Source organism: Ictidomys tridecemlineatus, chromosome 8 (genome assembly GCF_052094955.1).
Source record: "Ictidomys tridecemlineatus isolate mIctTri1 chromosome 8, mIctTri1.hap1, whole genome shotgun sequence".
Taxonomy (NCBI): domain Eukaryota; kingdom Metazoa; phylum Chordata; class Mammalia; order Rodentia; family Sciuridae; genus Ictidomys; species Ictidomys tridecemlineatus.
In genome coordinates, this window is record NC_135484.1 from 75599765 (window position 1) to 75620369 (window position 20605).

The 20605-nt window shown below is 41.6% G+C and overlaps 1 protein-coding gene across 6 annotated transcripts in view; it reads right to left on the reverse strand.

The window, feature by feature from the left end:
* The window catches only part of Mrap2 (melanocortin 2 receptor accessory protein 2), a 40787-nt gene extending 20716 nt beyond the window's left edge, over nt 1-20071 (reverse strand). The window contains exons 1-3 of one of the 6 annotated variants that reach the window (XM_078019657.1): nt 19845-20071; nt 19404-19520; nt 658-791 (exon numbers count right to left, since the gene is read on the reverse strand). In XM_078019657.1, the coding sequence (XP_077875783.1) occupies nt 658-784 (127 nt within the window). In that variant the 5' untranslated portion in view covers nt 785-791; nt 19404-19520; nt 19845-20071. Of the gene's footprint in view, nt 1-657; nt 792-18618; nt 18740-19403; nt 19544-19844 lie in introns of those variants that run through there. The other 5 variants (XM_040283037.2, XM_021726068.3, XM_005324748.5 and 2 more) reach the window with 5 other exon arrangements.
* Between the last annotated feature and the right edge of the window lie 534 nt (nt 20072-20605).

The window sequence follows — 20605 nt, forward strand, 5'->3', positions numbered from 1 at the left end:
TTATATCAACTCCACTTAACAATAACAGGATGTTTCACGCTGGCTACTCAGCACTGGTTATGAAGGGGGTTGAATAGTAGCTTTTCACAGAATTACCTTTCCTTGTTTTGAGCTGGATCATTAATTGCCCCAATAACATGAAACACAACTCATGCCTGTAGCACCAAATTGGAAATGATGGCAGGCTATTCTTGCCTGTCGTTGTGAACACATATAGACTGCTCTCCACAGATCCAGAACACCAACTGGGTTTAAAGGATGCCACTGACTATTTGTTACAAAAGAAAATTCTTCAAATAATAGTTCCAGATTCTATTTTTGTACACATTTTTTGTTAGTTCAAACATTCATAGTTTGGGGGAGTTGGCATAGAAAATTCCAAAACAAGCAAGCAAAAAACCTCAGTCTGAGATTGACACTGACTCACATTCTCCAACTAAGGGAATATTATCTCCAAATAAGTCCTTTGTGAATCAGAATCTCCATGGCCCCCATATCATACCATCTTTGAGCAATTAGCCCATGTGTGGAAAGGGCATTTTGTGGGGTTTTAGAGGTAGAAGACAGAGTTCCACAAGACAAGAATGTTCACGTGGGATTTCACAGGTTAAGACAAATATATATTATGCATACAAGGGGGAATTGTATAAGACTTACATTTGTGAGCCTTCAGTCCTTCAAAGGAAACCGGTCCAATCTCATAATACTCATACTCCCAGGTGTAATCAGAATTAGATGCAGATTGCTGGGAGGTTCTGTTAGAAATTAACCTCTGGACAGACATCTCCACACTGCAAAAATGGAGAAAGGCAAGTGCAGAACTCGTTAATTGACTCAAGACTGCATAGTTACCCTAATTATTCTTGATCACACACAGGAGTTCAAGGGTAAAAAGCTAAAAGAATTCCTACCCACTTGGTCAGGGAAAGGTTTTCACAGGCTGCCCACACCTCACACCATGAGCACATATTTCCTCTTAACTCTTCAATATTCTAGAATGTACTTGAAATCAGACAGTATATCTTTTTTTTTTTTTTTTGGTAAACTTAACTGGCATGTAACTAATGTTCAATAACTGTATGTAGAAATAAGGAGAAGGAGGGAGAGTGTATATAAAAATCTGAGCTCACAATTCAGGCCCTCCCCCAAGGCCTATGTGAGTATGTGAAGAGTCTACAGAGGACAAGCAAAATCAGTGTTGTAAATAAAATATCTCAGTGTGTATGTACCGAGCGCCTACTCTGCAACAACAAAGATGCACAGCCTAATGAAATGGAGTGGAAAAGTAAAGCAAGGAGAAATGGACAACAAAATTTGCACAATAGGAAAAGACCCCCAGTGGAGAGCTCCTTCTTGTTCATTGTTCACTCCCAGTATCTTCATTGTTAACTGTGATTATTTGGGACAAGAAAATTCTGACTTCTTTGAGGCATGTTGAACTGTGTGCCCAAGACTCCCAAGGTGACAAATCAATACTACTTGTATCCCAATACTGTATTTAAATAGCTGCCATGTGCAAGAATACACCTTGTGGGGGGAAGGTAAAGATGCCTGAGACAGACAACAGGACACACAGACCTTCATTTACAATGGGGAAATGGACAAATGGACAAATAACTGTAATGTAAGTAAACATCTGAATGAAACAACAGCCCAAACCAAGATTCACTAAATCACCCCTGTGCCCCACACTGTAAGAGCTCACCATGGGTCAGAGTTATCCACCAAACCTTCTTTGGGTCCAACCCCCAAGATAGTAAAGGCAAAATCATCACCACCCTTTCGCCCCAAGGTGTGAGTCTCTCCTTTATCTCTTGTTCTCCAACCCCAGACCTGGGACCCACAGAAAAAGATTTTAACTACTCAACATCATATGGTTCAAAGGATGGGGAGCCCTGGTCCTAAGATGCATGACTGTCAGGAATTGGAACATGACACTGAGGTCTCAGCCAAACAAATCTCTCCTCTGAAGGTAGAAAATAATGTGCTAACTCTCATTTGAGAAAGAAAGTTATACAAATTGCAAAGAAAGTTGACCTTTACTTTAGGTAAGCAATCAGTTGCCTTTTCAATATGAGCAAAAAAAAATATGGTTTCATCTTTGGCCTTTTTAAATATTTGAACAAGAGGTTATTTCCCTCAATGATGAAATAAATTTCTTCAGGAAATGAAAATTAATAACACAAACCTAAGAAGCACTGTCCTCATTTAAGGGCACTTTCTCTAGCAGAGAACTGTGGGGGAGAAGAAGGAGTAGCTCTTTAGCTATATAGTTCAGAGATAAATGGTGAAGCAAGATAAACACAGTCTGCAAAGGAAAGCATTAACAATCCCATGCTATATAGGAAAAGGCACAGAATTTAAAGTCGGAAGACCAGGGTCTTCATATTTACTCTGCTTCCATTTGCTACATCATTGGACAAATCTCACTTAGCCACATTTTCCTCACCTGCAAAACTGACCATGACTATCCTGTTGTGAGGAAGTGGCTATGGTCACAGCCATTAATAGACGCCATCATAGCCCACTAGGCCCACTCCTCAGCCTCCTAAGTAGTTTTTCTGCTTCCACTCTTACCAATCCCTGGAGTCCATTCTCCACTCATCAGCAAGAGACATGATATTTTAAAAATATAAATTGTCATTGTTAATCTTTTATTTGCCACTTTTAACGGCTTCCCATCGCCCTCTGGACAAAGTCCAAAATCCTTCAAATGTCCTATATGTCCATAACATGGGTCCTACAGTCAGTCTCCTCTTACCTTGAGCCATTCTACTTCAAATCTTATCAAATTATAATGTTTTATTACAGTTTCTCAAATACGTCAAGTTTTCTGCCACCTGTACATAGGCTATTCTTGTAATGAGAATGTAGAGGCTATCTTTGCTAAAAGTTCTATTTCACTTCGGCCTGAAAATGTAAAAAAAACCAAACAAACAAAAAAAAACCCTTGATATTTCAGTGTGTATCTATCTCATTGCTTAAACAGTCACCTTGGATTCTAAGAATAATAGGTCTGATGATAAACATCTTGTGATAAGTCAAAACTACCACCCAGGAAATAGCAACTTTCTGATCACAGACAAGACCCTGCCTTACCGACCCTGAGATAATGATTGGCCTGACCACAGTGAGACCAAGACTGCTTAACTGTGCACACTTCTAGTGCCCCCCTACCCCCACCATGCCTATATATATATATTATCTGGGAGTTCATGTTAGTATTTCCAAAAAGAAGACTAAAAACTCTCATCTCCTTGTCTTCCCAATATATCTTTTTTTCCTGATATTCACCATTATTTTTTTCCATTGTTTATTTGTTTATTTTATTTTATTTTGTTTTGTTTTGTTTTGTTTTGTTTGGGTAAGTGGTCAGAGCTGATTTGTTGGGACCCCAGAATAGGACCTCTGGCCTAGGACTCTAGTAACATTCCCTCTGGCCTGAGAGTTCTTCCTATCACCCCAACTGTAATTCCTTCCTCCTTCCTGCACACTCTCCTCATTTAGATCAGGGGCTGGAAAAGCTGGCCCACTATTTGTACAACCTACAAGGGAAGAATGTTTTTATTTCTAAATGACTGAAAAAACCAGAAGGATAATATCTGTGACACAGAAAATTGTATGAAATTTAAATATCAGTGTCCACAAATAAAGTTTTATTATAACATAGCCACTCATTTGTTTCTGTATGTTCTATGGCCTATTCAGCATTACAACAGCAGAGAAGAGTAGCTGTAACCAAGATGGTATATACCCAAAAGCCTAAAATATTTACCTTCTGGTTTTCATAGAATGACATTGCCAACTTCTGCTATAGAGCCATAAAAATAAGTACCTTTGCTTGCTTTTTGACTAGGAAAATAAAGATGGTAATAATACTTACTTCATGGGATTACTGAAAAGATTAAGTGCAATGTTGCATGAAAAGAAAATAGCCAAGACTCAGGTTAAGATTAATATAATATAGGTAGCACTATTATTATTAGCCAAGAAATGCTGTCCTGAGACAGAAAAACCTAGGTTTGTTCTTCAGACACCACCAAGTACCCAGACAGCCAATTCCCATCAAATTTACCATGTGGTTAATTCATCTATGTATTCTATGCAAATGAATAAAATAATAGTAAAAATAATAAATGTGTCCAGATTGTTTGAAAGCTATAGTGACTAATAATGACATTTGGGATTCATGCAGTTCCACTAAATGAGAAATATGGTAATAATATTCTCTCTCTCTCTCTCTCTCTCTCTCTCTCTCTCTCTCTCTCTCTCTCTCTCCCCCCCCCTCCCTTCCTCCCTCCCTCCCTCCCTCTCTTTTGGTAAGGAAAATAAGATGAAGTTTCATTAGATCATATCATTTTTACTGGAAATCAACATAACAGCTAATGAAATAAGCAGAGCAGAGGGAGACACTAAGCTTTGTCTAAAAGAAAAAAATAGAAAAAGCATACAAAACAAAGAAAATAAAGATGGAAAAGGTTGTCAGTCCTCCGTCTAAGCAGCACACCACAAACACCAGAGCTGCTCCATGCATCAGGACACAGTGGTGACACCCCCCATGTGTGGCTGCCAGGCATGTGGGTCCAGCAGGTCATTCTACTGTCCTCTCAGGTCCGAAAACATCAGTAACACCATCCTCACAGGGCTGGTCAGGGATTAGTAAAAAAAAAAAATAATAATAATAATATATATATATATATATATATATATATATATATGTCTGTGTCTGAGAGACAGCTTTCAGAGAATATCAACTATCAACTGCCTTCCTACCACAGAAACAATAGTTTTTCACACCTTCTTTTTCTTTTCTGTGCACTCTTTTCTTTTCATTTAAATAAACCTTAGGAATAGATTAGCAAAGGGTGTTACTAATGGGTAAGAAAATTCAGTGCCAAAGTCCTGAAAGTAGAAAGGTCATGGGAAGAGAAGTTAAAAGCCCTGATTAATATCAGGGACAGTGTAAGTGGAAACCAGAGCCAGCCCAGAGGTCCTTCAGGGATGCAGAGTGACATGCAACGTCACCTCTCCCTAACCGGCCACCATTTTGGTAGGTTTCACATAAAACAAGGGGCTTTTGCTTTCCTTGGCTATTTCCTCTCAGTTTTCTAATCTGAAAGATATGTTCTGAAGACAGCCTCTGGCCTCCCCCTTAAAACAGTCATCTAGTGCCCCTGAAAAAGTCCAGGATGCAATATATATTTTTTTTTCATCCAAGTCTCAGGTTAATCAGCTTAGGCCATCAGAGGCACAAGGACAAACAGTGAACAGAAGACTGTGGTAAGGCAGTATTTTGTATCATGACCATTACTGATAGCAAGGGGCTGCCTTTCTGAGCTTCACTGAAACATAAGCTGGATCTGTTTGTTATTTGGAAATTGCCCCCATGTCTGGTTAGCAACTCCCAGAACCCCACATCCATACTACAGCCAAGTGTGTCTGGCTCACGTGCAGTGAGGGCGATCTGACACCCAGATTCACTCTCCAGGGTGCTAAGAGCTGGCAGCTGCTCTCCAAACACAACAAACAGGAAGGCAGCAGGGCTCTGTGAGCGGCTGCCCTCTGTGCCCTGCTGCAGTGCATTCACCTCTGATGAGATTTTCTTTATGTCAGATTTCTTCACAACATTACAGTCATTAAGAATAACTTCTTCTACAGGAAACATATCCTAAACAAGCTTCTTGGAAAAAAGAAAAAAAAAACCCACACACATACACAAAAACATCTTGGAGCAGCAGAGAGACAAGTTGCTCTTTTGAACAGCTGAAAACTCTGTTGCCATCAAAAGCATAATGAACATTATGCTTGCATCTTAAAGCCATGCCTGAAAAGGTAAACTTTTTCTAGTTGTTTACAGGGTAGTTTGAACCAAGGCAACCTATGGGGGAGCAGGGCTGGGAGATCTCAATCTCAACCCAAGCAGAAAAATCGTGTTTAGCAGGTGCCAGACGTCTTTCACCAGACCATCACCCCTTCTACCCACATCCCAAAACTCTCATTCCTTCTAATTATTCAAACTTTCCTCTTGTTGGTTAGCTTTTTTTTTTTTTTTTTTTGTCACGGTAACCAAAAGACATCACAAAAACAATGTAGCAGAGGAAAGGTTTATTTGGGTTCCTGGTTTCAGAGATTCAGTTCAGTTAGACTGAGTCCACAGCTCTGGGCCCAAGGGGGAGCCAGAACATCATGACGGAAGGGCAGAGCAGAAGAAGCAGCTGAGGACATGGCAATGGGAACAGAGTGAGCTCCACTCAGCAGGGACAAAATATAAACCCCAAAGTGATGCCCCAGTGATCTATCTCCTCCGGCCATATCTGCCTACAGTTATCACCCAGTTAATCCATATTGGTGGATTAATCCACAGCTCCCTGAATTTGGGGAGAAGTATTCAGACGTGGAACTTCCCATGGAGTGAACAAAGGTTCTTAATCAATGTCCACCGTGGATTATGATGATACACACACCAAGGGGGGCTGTTTCTTTGAAGTTGAACAAAGTGTACTTTCGTGTTAAAGAGTAGTTGTTCAAGAGCTTGCCAACTCAGGCACAGGACTGGCACATCAAGAAGTTCAAGAGCACTCAGAAGTCCAGAAGCGCTCAGAAATGAGTGCACTCACTTGCATGCATATAAACACACACACACACACACACACACACACACACACACACACACACACACACATACCTTATGGTGCAGCTAGAAAGGCACTCAGAAGCTGTTGGTCAATGACACAGATGCAAAATCCTATCTAAAGTAACCAGCTTGTAAAGATAAGGGCATTCAGACTGGAGATCAAAATTCCTTATCGTAGGGCTGAGGGAATGACTCAATGATAAAGTGCTTGTCTAGCATGGGCAAGACCCTGGGTTCATCACCCCACCCCCAAAAAATATCCCAATTGAATTGGTTCAAACTTCTTTCTTTTTAATTCCCAATCTCCAGAAGTAGGTATGCTACCCAAGACTACCAATTTCATTTCAGGCCTGGGCCATTAAGTTCTCTATCACTAGTTACCTGTCCTCATTTCTTTCTGCCTCTCATTCCCAGGTATAGCTAGCCATCTGCAGCACAACAAAGAAAAGCTACCTTTTGATTTATCACTTGTTCTCTCTTTTAGCAAAGACACCTGAGAAACCAAAGACAAAGCCCAGACAGCACTGGGGTAGCTGAGCAGCTCAAGGTCAGAACTGCAGAGATCCAGCTTCCGAAACTTAATTTCCTCCTTTCACAGAGGTGTGATCAGACACCCAAAGATTCTGTGATCAGAACTGCCAGTGCCCTCAGCTTACCCATGTCCAGGTGGGTAGGTACACACAGAGAATCTGAGCCTGCAAGGTTATGAGTTGGCTCCCAGCTAAACCAGAGCCAGCAACTCCATAAGACAACACATGCCATCCAGGACCCAGGAATCAGCCCCCACAGCTCCTCCCAGGACAGCACCCCTCAATGCAGATGTGTTCCCCACTCCACTTCTCCTCTTTATAGTTCTCTGTGAACTACCACCTGCTACTAGCACTTGCCACTTTGATTCCCAAGTCTGCCAATTCCTTTTGTTAAAAGGATAAACCTTTTAAAAATTAAATTTAAGAGTTTGATAAGAAATCACTCAGCTCTCAGAAATAGAACAGGTTCTAAAACTTCACTAGCAAAGTGGTCAGGGTGCATCGATGGACAGAGGGAGAAGGTAGGTACAAGGACAGTGGAATCAGTTATAGCTTGGCATTTGCCTTCTTTGAACCAGCTGGCTGACTATGTGCAACTCAAGTTCAGCTACTTCAATTGACTGAGACTCAGCTATTTGTTATGAGAGTATACTCCTAAATGAGGCTCTGCTAGTTTATGTACTGTTCGGTTGCAGTTCCTTCCATAAGGACCCTAGTGGGGAGGCATCCTCAGGCCAAATTTAGTTTAACACTTTTCTGTGAACCCATCTAAGTCAGAAAATTCACAGCATGTGGATTTCTTTTTCTTCTCCAGTTAGAGGTCATGCTTCCAGGACTTTTTAGGGTGTTCTCTTGACTGCAATCCTTTGATTTGAGCATGGCTCTTTTTTGAAGATGGACATTCTGGCTACTAAATTCAAGCCAGATATATCACACACACATGCACACTCTGGGCTTCCCTTTCTCAAATTTCTTGATACTATCAAATTCTATATACCATTCTCTATTATTTAATAGAAAGTACTTGGTTTCCCAGAAGATTCCAAAAACATGGTAACTGTCAACTAACAGAGAAATTTAAGATATATCTTCCAGTTTATCCCTACTTCTCCAGAAAACAGCAGCAACTTATTTCCAGAGCAGGATATAGAACAAAACATATTCCCAAGCCTGAAGAATTCATCTTAAAATCATCATCAATGCCAACAAAACAGCTTCCAAAAGTAGAACAGGACTTAAATTTAACTCAGCAATTCAGCCCCACCTGAAACAGAGACCCACTAAATTATCAAGTGGACATCCTTCCTCCACCAACCAGTGCCTCAGGTTAGACAAGCAGTTTGGACTTCATCAGCCCATTCCTCCAGTTATGCCCTGTGTAGAGTAGTAAATAGGCTAGAAAGTGATTTGTTTAGTTAGTGTCTCCTGGCAACAGCACTCCCCAGTTCACTCCAGAAAATGCTTATTACCTAAACTTAGGTCCTGGAACACCATGACTATCATTGACCTTTTGGAGTTATTTTGGATACTGATAACAGATCTTTCTAATATACCACAGTAACAACTATGCTACAGCAGTGGCCTTCTCTTCTTCTGGCCTCTTTTCCTGCAAACACTATCACAGCAGAGGCCTCCTCTGCTTTGCTCACTGCTGAATTTCCAGGAATCCACATGTTAAATCCAAATGTTGTTCCTCCTCAAATTCATGTGTTGAATTGATAAAGTGATATTAAGAGAGGGGGGCTTCAGGAGGTCATGAGGGCTCAACCCTTTGGAATATGCCCTTATAGAAGAAGCCCAAGTGGGCTCCCGTGGCCCCTTCCACCATGTAAAGACAGAGCAACAAGGCACCAAAGATAAAGCAGTGCCTGGGCCCTGATAAGACTCCAAATCTGCCTTGATCTTGGATTTTTCAACTTCCAGAACAGTGAGAAATAAATTTCTATTGTTTATAAGTGACCTAGTCTAAAGTATTTTGTTTTAGCAGCATGAATAGACTAAGACACTGCACAAGGCCTGGGTCATAGCATGCATTCAGTGGAATGTTTTTCATGATGCCAAAAATCCACAAAATTATTTTCTTCTCACCTTTCTAACCCTGAACCTGAGAGCAATGGTTTCCATTCTAATACAGACATTGGTTAGATGAAGAATATCATGCCACATGGGGATAAAACACAAGAAAAAAGCTGTTAAGCTTTCAACTGCAGAGGCTTTCTGGAGCAGAGAAGAGGCATGGTCCTGAGATGCACTGGAGGGTGTGGGCTCCCTGCTCCTGGCAGGTAAGTAAGGACTGCACCTTGGCCCCCAGCTCTGCAGCTTCAGGCAGCTGGATTTTCAGTCTTGCAGGGGTGCAAAGGCCTTTATGGAGTGAGTCACACTGATCAAGCACAGGGAATGATTTATAACCGGAGCATTCATTTGTTGAATTATAATAAGGAATAAAATAGCCAAGGAGACCAAAGCACATGTTTTACACAGTCTGGGAACAAAATTTAAGATCAGAAGATTAGCTGGTGAATGTGGAATCAGGACAAGGGAGTTACATAATAAAATTAAACAGGACTCTATTCCTCAGCCCCACACATGGGCTATTACACTACCTGTCTTCCATCTTAACATCAATGTCCTCTCACTGCCTCCCCTGGGGATGTTGGGGTCCCTACCACAGAGCAATCAAAGCTTTAACTCCTTCCTCTTTCTGGTCTTTACTTTTCCTCAGCTGTACTTCCAAAAAATCCCAGACTTGTTGAGGGCACTAGTGGAAACCCAGGCCAACCTCTCTATTACAGTCAGATTTTCTGAGTTGCCAGGACCGCCTGTTTATTTTTGCTCTATTCCTGAGACTTCAATAAAAGTGGGTTTAAAATTAATAGAATTAAGTCAAAGAGTCAACTATCAAAAAGCAATCCTTCATAATGAGATATTACTTCATACCCATTAGGGAGGTTATTATCAAAAATTGGAAAATAGCCAGGCTCAGTGGTGCACACCTGTAATCCCAGTGGCTTGAAAGACTGAAGCGGCAGGATCCCAAGTTCAAAGTCAGCCTCCGCAACTTAGTGAAGGCCCTAAGCAACTTAGTGAAGCCCTAAGCAACTTAAATAAAAAGAGATTTGGTACAGCAGTTGTGTTTCCAGAATGGTCAGGGCCAGCACAGATATTCTCTAGCTGTCCACGTCTCTGTCTCTAAATAAAATATTAAAAGGGCTGGAGCTGTGGCTCAGTGGTTAAGAACTTTAGGTTCAAAATCTCTGGTACAAAACACACACACACACACACACACATATATTAATCAGACAATAACAAGTGTTTGCAAGGATGCAGGACATGAACTCTTGTGTCTCACTGGTGGGAATGTAAATTGGTACAGACACTATGAAGGACAGTTTGGGGTTCCTCAATTTAAACATGGAATTACAATGTGATCCAGCAATTCCACATCCCAATAAATGCGTCAAAGAACTGAAAGCAGGGGCTCACAGATATTTGTATACCCATGTTCACAGCAGCATTATTTACAACAGCCAAAAGATGGAAACAACCCAAGTATCTACTGATGGATGAACAGAAAAACAAAACATAGTATATACATTTAATGTAATATGACCAGTCCTTAAAAAGGAATAAAATTCTAACCATGCAACCACATAGGTGAACTTGGAACACTTTGGGATAAGTGAAATAAACCAGACACATGTTACAAAATTCTACTTAGATGAGGTACCTAGAATAAATAGTAAGATTTCTAGAGATAGAAAGTAGAATGGTGGTTTCTAGGGTCTGGGGTTGAGGGGAGATGGGAAGTTATTGTTTAACACATACCGAACATCAGTTCAGAATAATGAAAAATGAATAGTGGTGATGGTTGCTCAACGATGTGTATATCCACAATGTCACCAAATTGTACACTAAAAAATGGTAACTTTTTATGCTGTGATATTTTACCAAAATAAAAAAATTCTAAAATTGTTTAAAATAATGATAAGTAATTGTAGTGTAGTTCTTCCCAATCAATGTACTTAGGGAGAGGGTAGTCGAGAGCTCGCTAAAGCAAAAGAAGAGTACAGTAGGGAAAGATGGTGCAGGGACAGCCAGGCACTTCTCTCAGGGTGGGTTTTTCCTCCTGCCAACTTTCAAAGATCCGGCTTTGCTCCTTTGAAAAGTCGAGACATCCCTTTTCAAGTAAAATGAATAAACTAAGCTGTGAGGAACTCCCTTGTCCACCACAGGAGTCATGGGCAGCTAGGGAATCTCTGTGCTGGACCCTGACCATTCTGGAAACAACAACTGCTGCACCAAATCTCTTTTTGATAAGCTTCACTTTCTGTTGTCATTAGCCCACCATGTTTTAGGAGAATTCTGCTACAGGTTCTTTCCGAAGCTTTCAGGTCCTTCTCAGGGATTACAATTAAAGTCAGAGGCTTCCGGCTGGCAAAGAGGAAGCACCTTTATCTCTTTAAATGGGCTCTGTTCTCTGGAGAATATTTCCTAGAGATCAGCTGAATTTTATGGACCTAGAATAGGGTTGCCAACATTTTTATTTTGTCAAATAAGGAAAACTTTTTTTAAAATGACTGTCATTAACAATGATCATTTCATAGATGATTTTCCTACCTTCCAGGTACGGAAGATACAGTTTCACAATAAAGGCAGCCCACTCCATGAAAGGAGAGCTGACAGTCTGGCGTCAGTATTGTCACAGCATGTAGACATTTCCAAATGGATCTGCATTACATTGTATTTGTCTTCTGCATTCACATGAGAGCCACCTGTTATGCCTTAAATAGTCACCTCCTCCGAAAGCAAAGGAAAAGGACTGACAGGGAGTTGATGAGGTTCCTTCCAGACCTATTATTCTGTAACTTAATCAAATAGCAAGTTGCTTTCCATTTGTGTCATTAATTCAATGTGTCTTTTTGCAAAAACTATGGGTGTGTGTGTATGTGTGCATGTGAGTATGCATGCATGTGTCTAGTACTTTTATGGGCTTACTGTATCCCCCTCAAAATTCATAAGTTGAAGCCCCAACCCCCAGTACCTCAGAATATGACTATATTTGGAGATAGGGCCTTTAAGGAGATGATTAAGTTACAATGAGGTCATTAGGGCAGGTCCTGTTCCAATCTGATTGATGTCCTTGTAAGAGGAGGTGACTAGGACTTAGATAGGCACCAGGTACATGCAAGGGGGAGTGAACATGTAACTAGCAGCAGGATGGTGGCCATCTGCAAGCCAAGGAGAGAGGCCGGGAGCAGAGCTTTCCCTTAAGGCCCTCAGAGGAAACCAGCCTTGCAGACATCTTGATCTTGGATTTCCAATACCCAGAACTGTGAGAAAATGAATTCCTATTATTTACGCCACCTAGTCTATGGTATTTTATTAAAAATAGCTCTAACAAACTTATATAGGTGCTGAAATTAATTTTTGAAAAACAAACAATGTTCTTTTATGAATTAAACTGCCATGAGAAATTAAACTGTCATTTAACTGAGTTAGAAATTCCATTAAATTGACTTGTAGTGTCCCAATCACTCTAATTGTAACTAAACAAGAAATATATTTTTGAAAAGGAAACCATTTCCCAAGAGTTATTAATCCATCCCACTATATACCACCTTTAGCAAATACATTTATTAATTAAACACATCCTTTAAGCACAAGAAGCTAAAAGTAGTGTGAATTAATTGAGATCAACAAGGATAAACACAATGAGCTTACCTATGAAAGATTTAGTGGGGATCAAAAGGTCAAGGCCTGTGCCTTCCAAGAATTAAGGCTTATATCTGAAACCATCCTCTCCCTTGTTGAATTTCACCCTCTTGAATACACATATACATGCTTGATGACACAGACAGCAAGTACAACAAGGTCATTAAGAAAGACGGGGCTCACTGAGGCACAGGAACCTGAGCTAGGAGCCTTCAAAGATGATCCTCTGAGCCTTTGCCCATCCTTTCCTGCCAGCCAAACTAAACTTCCATCTCCCTTCTTTCCCTATTCCTGCCTCCTCTTGAGGGCAGGGCCCAGCCACCTCCTCCATGGAGTCCTGCCTAACTATTTCAGCCTACAAGGATCTCTTCTCAAATCCCATGACATGGATTACTTAAATCTCTCATTTTAATAACAAGAATATAAATCAGACTGTCTCACTGAACCCTCATACTGATTTATATAGCTGCAGTTTTTAAACATCATAGTCATATGAAAGAAAAATTCTTTATTAGACCTTTTTTACAGTACCAGGGAATTAGCCACTCTTTAAATTTTAATTAGTGAAGTTTTTGAAGCATGTGGCGCAGTAAGATTATGGAGAGTGTGATCAGCCATATCTAAAGTCACTTTGAAGATGACTTGACAAACAAGTCTAGTTTGTATTTCTTGCGGGTGGTATCTGTCTCCAAGCAGCACACATCATTCTCTACAGCCCTGAGCTAAATCATTCTTTTGACAAGCAAGCAAAAAAGAGAGAGACTGGGTGTTTCTATCTCTGTTCCACAGAAAAGGAAATATAAACTAAAACAGAGGTTTAACTAAGCTTGAGGCAGAGCAGCAAGAAAGCTCATTTTCTTTTTTCTTTCTTTCTTTTTTTTTTTTTGGTACCAGGGAGGATGGAACCCAGTGGCACTAAACAAATGAGTCACATCCCCATCCCATTTTATTTCTTAATTTGAGACAGGGTTTTGTTAAGTTGCTCAGAGCCTTGCTAAATTGCTGAGGCTGGCATTGGACTTGCAATCCTGTTCTGCTTCAGCCTCCCTAGCCACTAGGATTACAGGTGTGCACCACAGCACTCGGAAAGAAAGCTCACTTTGTAATGACCATCTTATCTTCCTTGGTCTAGAGTTCTGAAACTAGGGTGTGTGTCTTTTTTAATTCCTCAACCTATCCCAGTCACATTTACCTCAGTACAGTGCCTGATGACAAGCAAACCAGAGCTGGTGGAGCAAGCACAGTGCAGTCTCCAAGTAAGCCAAGGCCTCCTCAACTTGCAGGGAGATGTGACCAGAAGACAGTCAGAGAGGGTCCTTGTAAAGTAAAGCCTGGAAGTAGGGTCCCTCACCTTGGTTATGTCTGAGGATACCAAATAGGTCCCTTAGTCTCTGAACATATCTGATTCATCTCCTAGAGCACAATTTTACAAGTAGACTTGATGGATTACTTTCTATGTCAAATAAGTAGTAAAGGTATGTTATAGAGCAAACTGCAAATGTAAAGTGAATATTCATGATGAACATACACCATGTTTCTTATGACATGTGAAACATATACCATATACATGGAACATATATATCATGATCCTGGCACTCTTGGCCTCTACTTCAGACTCCAAGGAATATGAGTTAACTCTCCCCTCCCATGGGGCTAATTCAGCAGAAGGTAGGTTTATAAGATACAGTTTCTAGGTCTTTATCTTAAATTTCTGCTTCTCCCCTCCCCATTTTATTCTTTCAACCAAGGTAAAATTATATCTGTTAGAACAACATAAAACCTTGTAGAGAAACAGGTAATGTTCACAATCACATCCCCTCATATTTGTCTCAATTATTCTTTCTTGATTCACCAGGCAACTTAGAACCAGCCCTGAGGATACACCACCTCAACCACCCTACCTTCCCAAGGTGTTTCTGCTGTACCACAGACATGCCTCAGAAAAATAAATGCACCTCTAAGGAGAGTAATTACTTGAAGCATAACAATTATTTTCACTTGAAGGGTTATGAAATTTTACTAATGTTCTTTGGTAAAACAAAAATTACATAGGACTTGATAACAGAAACATGAGCAATAATTATATTCAGATTTTAATTTCCATGTTTTTTTCCCCCCGGTTGGACTTGAACTTCTGGGCTCAAGCTTCCTGCCTCTCTTCTGAGTAGCTAGGAGTATAGGCATATGCTATTACACCCCACTTAACTTCCATAACTTAAGCATTTCATAAAGGCATTCTCAATTTCTGCATTTTTACTATACATCTCAGCAACACTATAATGGATAAATAATCACATTTGCAAGTAAAAAAGCAAAACCACATACTTCCCCCCTCTTTCCAATAGAACAAAGCATTATCCATATTTCAGTCAAGAAAAAAAAATTATTTTGCACCCTGACATAAGCCAAAAATAACAAGATTATCTTATCATGGAAGTTGGTCCACCAAATAATAAAACCTTAAACATTTCCCACTTCTGAGAGAAAAATATCCATTTTTTTCTATGATTATTTGCTATCCTGATATCTGAAGACAAGACTGACTTTGGGGAAAATAAGATCATGTGAGAAAATTGTTTCCAACTACGAACAACAGAATAATATACACATGAGAATATTGGTAATTTTGTGGAATTTTTCCTTCAAGTATTTATTGTAATTTTATTTGATGGGCCAGGCTTCCAAAGAAGGACGCTTCTGCTCTCTGGGAAAATAAATGTTTTCTTTTTTTAAACTGCTTCTGCCTTTAAATCTTCCTTTGTCAAAAGTAAATTTATCATTAAGCAAATAGCATGCTATCCTTTACTAAGTTAATCAAAGCATAGATAACCCATTCTCTGAGCTGGCACAACTTGTGGGGCCTGATCAAATGTCTATTTTATTTTTGTTTTCTACCATTCCATAAAATGCATTCAAGGGATTTATTGTCCCTGTCTTCCAATAAATGCTGAAGCAGATTCCTTGACTCTTCTGCTCAACCACTTCAAAGTCCCAAAAGAATTAAAATTTCCTGTCTTTAGACACAAAAGGAACTCTGACCTGATTATAACATGAAATTGACCCACTCTGGACAAGGTCCTGCTGTATGCTGCCTCCTGAGAGACCTGGGAGAGCTGGCTACTTCTTCTCCACGTCCACTCAATTGCTGGTAGTTTCTCACCCTTCCAAGATCAAGGCAGGAGGACAGGCCAGCATTAACCATCTCTAAACTCTCTCTTCATGGGTGCCTCAGTGATGTTCCTTCAGCTGGCTGCTCATTCCTTCCTCTGCCTCTGGATTTCTAGAAACTAGAGTCTGGGATGTTCTCACCTTCTGACAGGCCTTCCCTCCTCGGTGGTCCTACTTGGGCCCCAGGAAATCTTCAGGCATCCTTTGCCCCACCAAACTTGGGAAAGTGAGTGATCCAGTTGGCCCAGGCCATAATATGAGTCCCCAAAGCAGAAAACACATATACAGCTCAATTCATATCACTTAAAAGCTCCCATCACTAGGTTTCAAATGAAGGAAGCAGCAACAGACCTTTCTGAAGACATCTCTTTAACAAGGTCTTCAAGGTCTTTTCTTTCAGCTTTTCCTTCCTTTCTTCCTCCCTCCCTACCTCCTTTCCTTCTTCCTTTCTTCCTTCCTTCCTTCTTTCCTTTACTAATTTTTTTGGTGGGGTGGGGGTGCTGGGGATGGAACCCAAGACCTGACTCATGCTAGATAAGTGCTCTACCACTGAACTACATCTCTAGTCCCAACCCTCATATTCTTGAAGTGGCCAGTGGGTTCAAAATTACTGAAAGTTTCTCAAATATCTATTCTGATACTTCTACTCCCTTTGGAAGTTCAAAGAAACTGAAAGTGTGCCTCAGTCAAAACTTTAAGTAGTACCCTGTTTACACACACACATTCATGATTAACTTCCAGTTATTTTTAAAGTTCATTTTTGCTCTTGTGTTTCTGATAAACTAGAGGAAGTTGAGTACTGAAAAGGCTTTCAGAGATAAAATTCAACACCTCCACTCACCCAGTGGAGAATCCCTCCTCTGTGCAGTCCTGACAGAGCACTCAGCTTTGGCTTGACTGCTGGTCCTACCTCTGCTACTAGGAACAAATTTACTCCCTGCTCCTCAGATATCTGAAGACTGGCCTCAATACTTGGCCAAACTTTTCTCTGCCAGGTTATCACTTCCTGTTCCTCCTATGGCTTGATTTCCAGACTCTTCTCATCTAGGCCATCATCCCCCAATACTTTGAAGTTGTCCTCAATCTCTCTATAGGTGCTGCCCAGAATGCAACATGGAGTACAGTGGGCCTGGGACTCCTTTCATCCAAACTCCACAGGGAGGAAGCAGGGGTAGTAGTTAAAGACTCAGGTTCTAATCTCAGCTGTACTATTTATTAACTATCTGACCACAGAAAAGTTATTCCATCCTTCTGTGCCTCAGTTTCTTCATCTATTAAATGGGGTTGGGTTAAAATTGCAAAACACTCCTAATGGTGCCTGGCACTTAACAAGTTCCATACAAATGTCTGTAAGAAAAGGCATGTCCTTATCAATGCAACCCAAGTTTGCTTTTGAGTAGCAACTTCACACTTTGATTCATTCAGGACTGGTGGTTTATTGAAAACTACAGATTTTTTCTTTCACATGAATTGCTGGGGTTGCTTTATCCTTTACTTTTTAAGTTGACTCTTTGAACCTCAATGCATAACCAGACCTTTAATTTTACAGTGAGCCTAATATTCCAATATTATTATCTCTTGTCTACATATGAGTCTCATAGATTACCCTTTCAGATTTGTAGTTACTGCCACTCTGATCAATGCCCCTTCTATGTCTTTCTCTTAGTGAGAGTGATACCATGAAGGAGAAGGGACAGGGACAGAGCCCTCAGCATTCCACACTTTCCCCTCCTTATTCTTTGGTGTAGCAGAAGACTGCCTAAAGTGCTTCTGTGAGGGCTGGGCACCCCTTAGACTGTCCACTGATGGGAGGAGCCAGTAACTGACTTATCTATAGGTCCCTAGCTTTGGAATCTCTACTGGTAAAATGGAAATAACAGTCATCTTGCTATGAGGACTAAAATCTGTGCATTAGGAAGCCCTTGGCCAACTTCTTTTCTCCCTGATGATATTAAAAAGTCAAAAATAAAGAATTAACAGAATTAATTCTGATTGGTGACATACCTCAGCATCTGGGGGCGAATAGAAATGGAAGGTGACCCTTTGCAGAAGGTGGTGATCTAGTCATTTGCAAGATAGAAGACAACCCCCCAACCCGCTGTGAGAAGAGAGGGGTTAGTCTGAAAGACTGAAGGGTGGTAGCCAGGGGTGTGTATGCAGAGGCAGCAAGATAAACAACACACACACACACATACATACACACACACACATACATACACACACACACACACACACACACAGTTCACAAAACAATACCCCTGCTCATGCATTGTACTCTGATGTTTTCCCTCAGATTGCCTTTCATGTTTTAAAAATGCTGGTTGCAATTAACTAAACTGATTCCATTATCCTAATGGGTCTTAACTCATATTTAAAAACAATGGACGTGGCACACTCCAATCCACAGCCCAGTAGATTGCTAGGAAAAGGAAAGAAACAAGTTGAGTATAATTTATCTCTGTAAATGCTTTTCTCAGTGGTCCAGAGCTATCTTTTTAAAGAATTTATTCTGGAATGTCACCAGGACTCAATGATTCTTTTGAAAGGTTCCTGGCCCTGTTCTCATGTCCATACCTGTGCAAAGGTGACTAAATGCTTTCACTGCTCCAGAATGTCTGTCACTTGAGCTTTGAATAATCTGGTTCAATTTCAGGCTTTAAGATCCTCTCGAAGATGTTTAGGCTGGATTTTCCATCTTGAAAGGAAAGATATTGATTGGAAGCAACACTGTCAATCCTGTTACCTGTTACTATCACCTCACCTTCCATAAGCAGTGGATAATCTCCTTATGGAAATAAAGCTCATTGAGGGCACCTAGCTTATCACAATCTCCCCCCTTTTCCATCTTATCCTTGCAGGCCACCTTCCAGCACCTGTTCTTGGTGGTGTACACAAGCACACCAGATTCACAGTGCTAGTTTCCAGACCCCTCCTCCGCATTGCTAACTGGGGCAAAATCTATTGAATATCTCCATCTAATTTCTTCACCTGTCATGGGAAATGTTGCTACTTTGGCGATTTTCCTAAGAATTAATTTATGTATGGGAGTCCCTCTCTCTTCCCTGGAGTATCATGGACACTTTTCTCCAAGCTTCTTTTGCTTTTAAAACATTATTGACTGGTTCATTGTTGTCAGATTAAATTGATTATACTATCTGAGATTCCAAGTCATCTAAAACGCTGTGGAGACCACAAAGTCTCAAAATAGGTTTCTAATGAGGCTTCTTCCATTCAATACACAGAAAGGATGGAAAAGAAAGGCGGGGCGAAGCCATAACATCCCTCTAATTAGTAAGATGACCTGCAGGCAGGCTCCCCAGTCTACACAAACCAACTGTCAAGCCAAGATTCAACCTTACCCACTGCGACGGGCGCGCGCCTGGGGCCAGGGAACAACGCATTTCTCCTGGAGGCGCAGGGTCTTCCTGCCCAGGAGGACTGTCTGAGTGGCAGGATAGCGCAGAGGCAGGCAGGCCCTGGCAGCGAGGAAAGTTTTCTCACCTGCCCAGCCGAGCTGCAGGAGAAAGCCCACCCAAATGCGGAGCGCCCCCAGCTTCCACCTTTTCAGACGCCCTCAGGCGGCACCAAGCACGTCAACCCACAGCAGAGAATGGGCTCCACACTCTTCCCCTTGGTAACCTCGAAACCCTGATCTTCCCTTCCCACGCCATTCTCCAATCCCCCCAGCCAAACTAAAAACCACCCCCAAACCAAGCGAGTCTTATTAACTCGCCCGCAACCACACTGGTACGGCGCCCGGGCTTTGCTCGGCCTGGGTACCCCGTCCCGCCTGGGGTTACCGGCTGGCGCGCCCCGGCCCGTGGGTTCCTCCGAGGCACAGCTCCTCCGAGGTGCGTGAGCACCGCCGCCGCAGCCTCCACCGCCTCCTCCCGCCTCCTGGGGCTGGCGAGTTGTTCCCTGCGCCACGGAGCGACGGAAACGCGCGCTCCCGACTGCGGCGGAGGCGGCGCTGGGCGTGGGGTCCCGGACTGGAGCGCCCAAGACACCCTCCCAACCCCAGGGCGCCGAGGCCGAGAGGAGGTGAGGTTTGCAGAACTCTTTCTTGGACACGTCAGTCTCTGGAAAGGAAAAAGAAGAATCTTAGGGACGGTCGTGGCCATCCTTCGCTGGGTGGTGGGTCCCTAGGGCCAACTCTGGGTAATAGGAACTCCTAAACTGAGCGAGAGGGAATGAGGCATCATGAATTGATGCTTATGAAAAATCATCAGCACTAGAGTCAAGTTCAATAAGGTCCTTCATAGTGGGCTGCTTAAATACTACTTTGATTTTAGTGTCTCTGTCTGCCTACAGGTGCAGGTGCCAGTGGGCAATCAAATGTCCTCCCAATAGGTTCCAAACGGATAGGACTGGGCCAAGAATACTTTCAAGTTAGCAGGCTTGGCTCATTTCTTCTTCCTTCCAGCAAACATTTATTGAGTCCATATTCTATGTCAGACACTGATCTGGGCACTACGGACACAATTTCCTAGCACTTACTTTCTGGTAAAAAAGACAGGCAGTAAGCATAACAAATAAATAAAATGCTCTCTGCATAAAACAT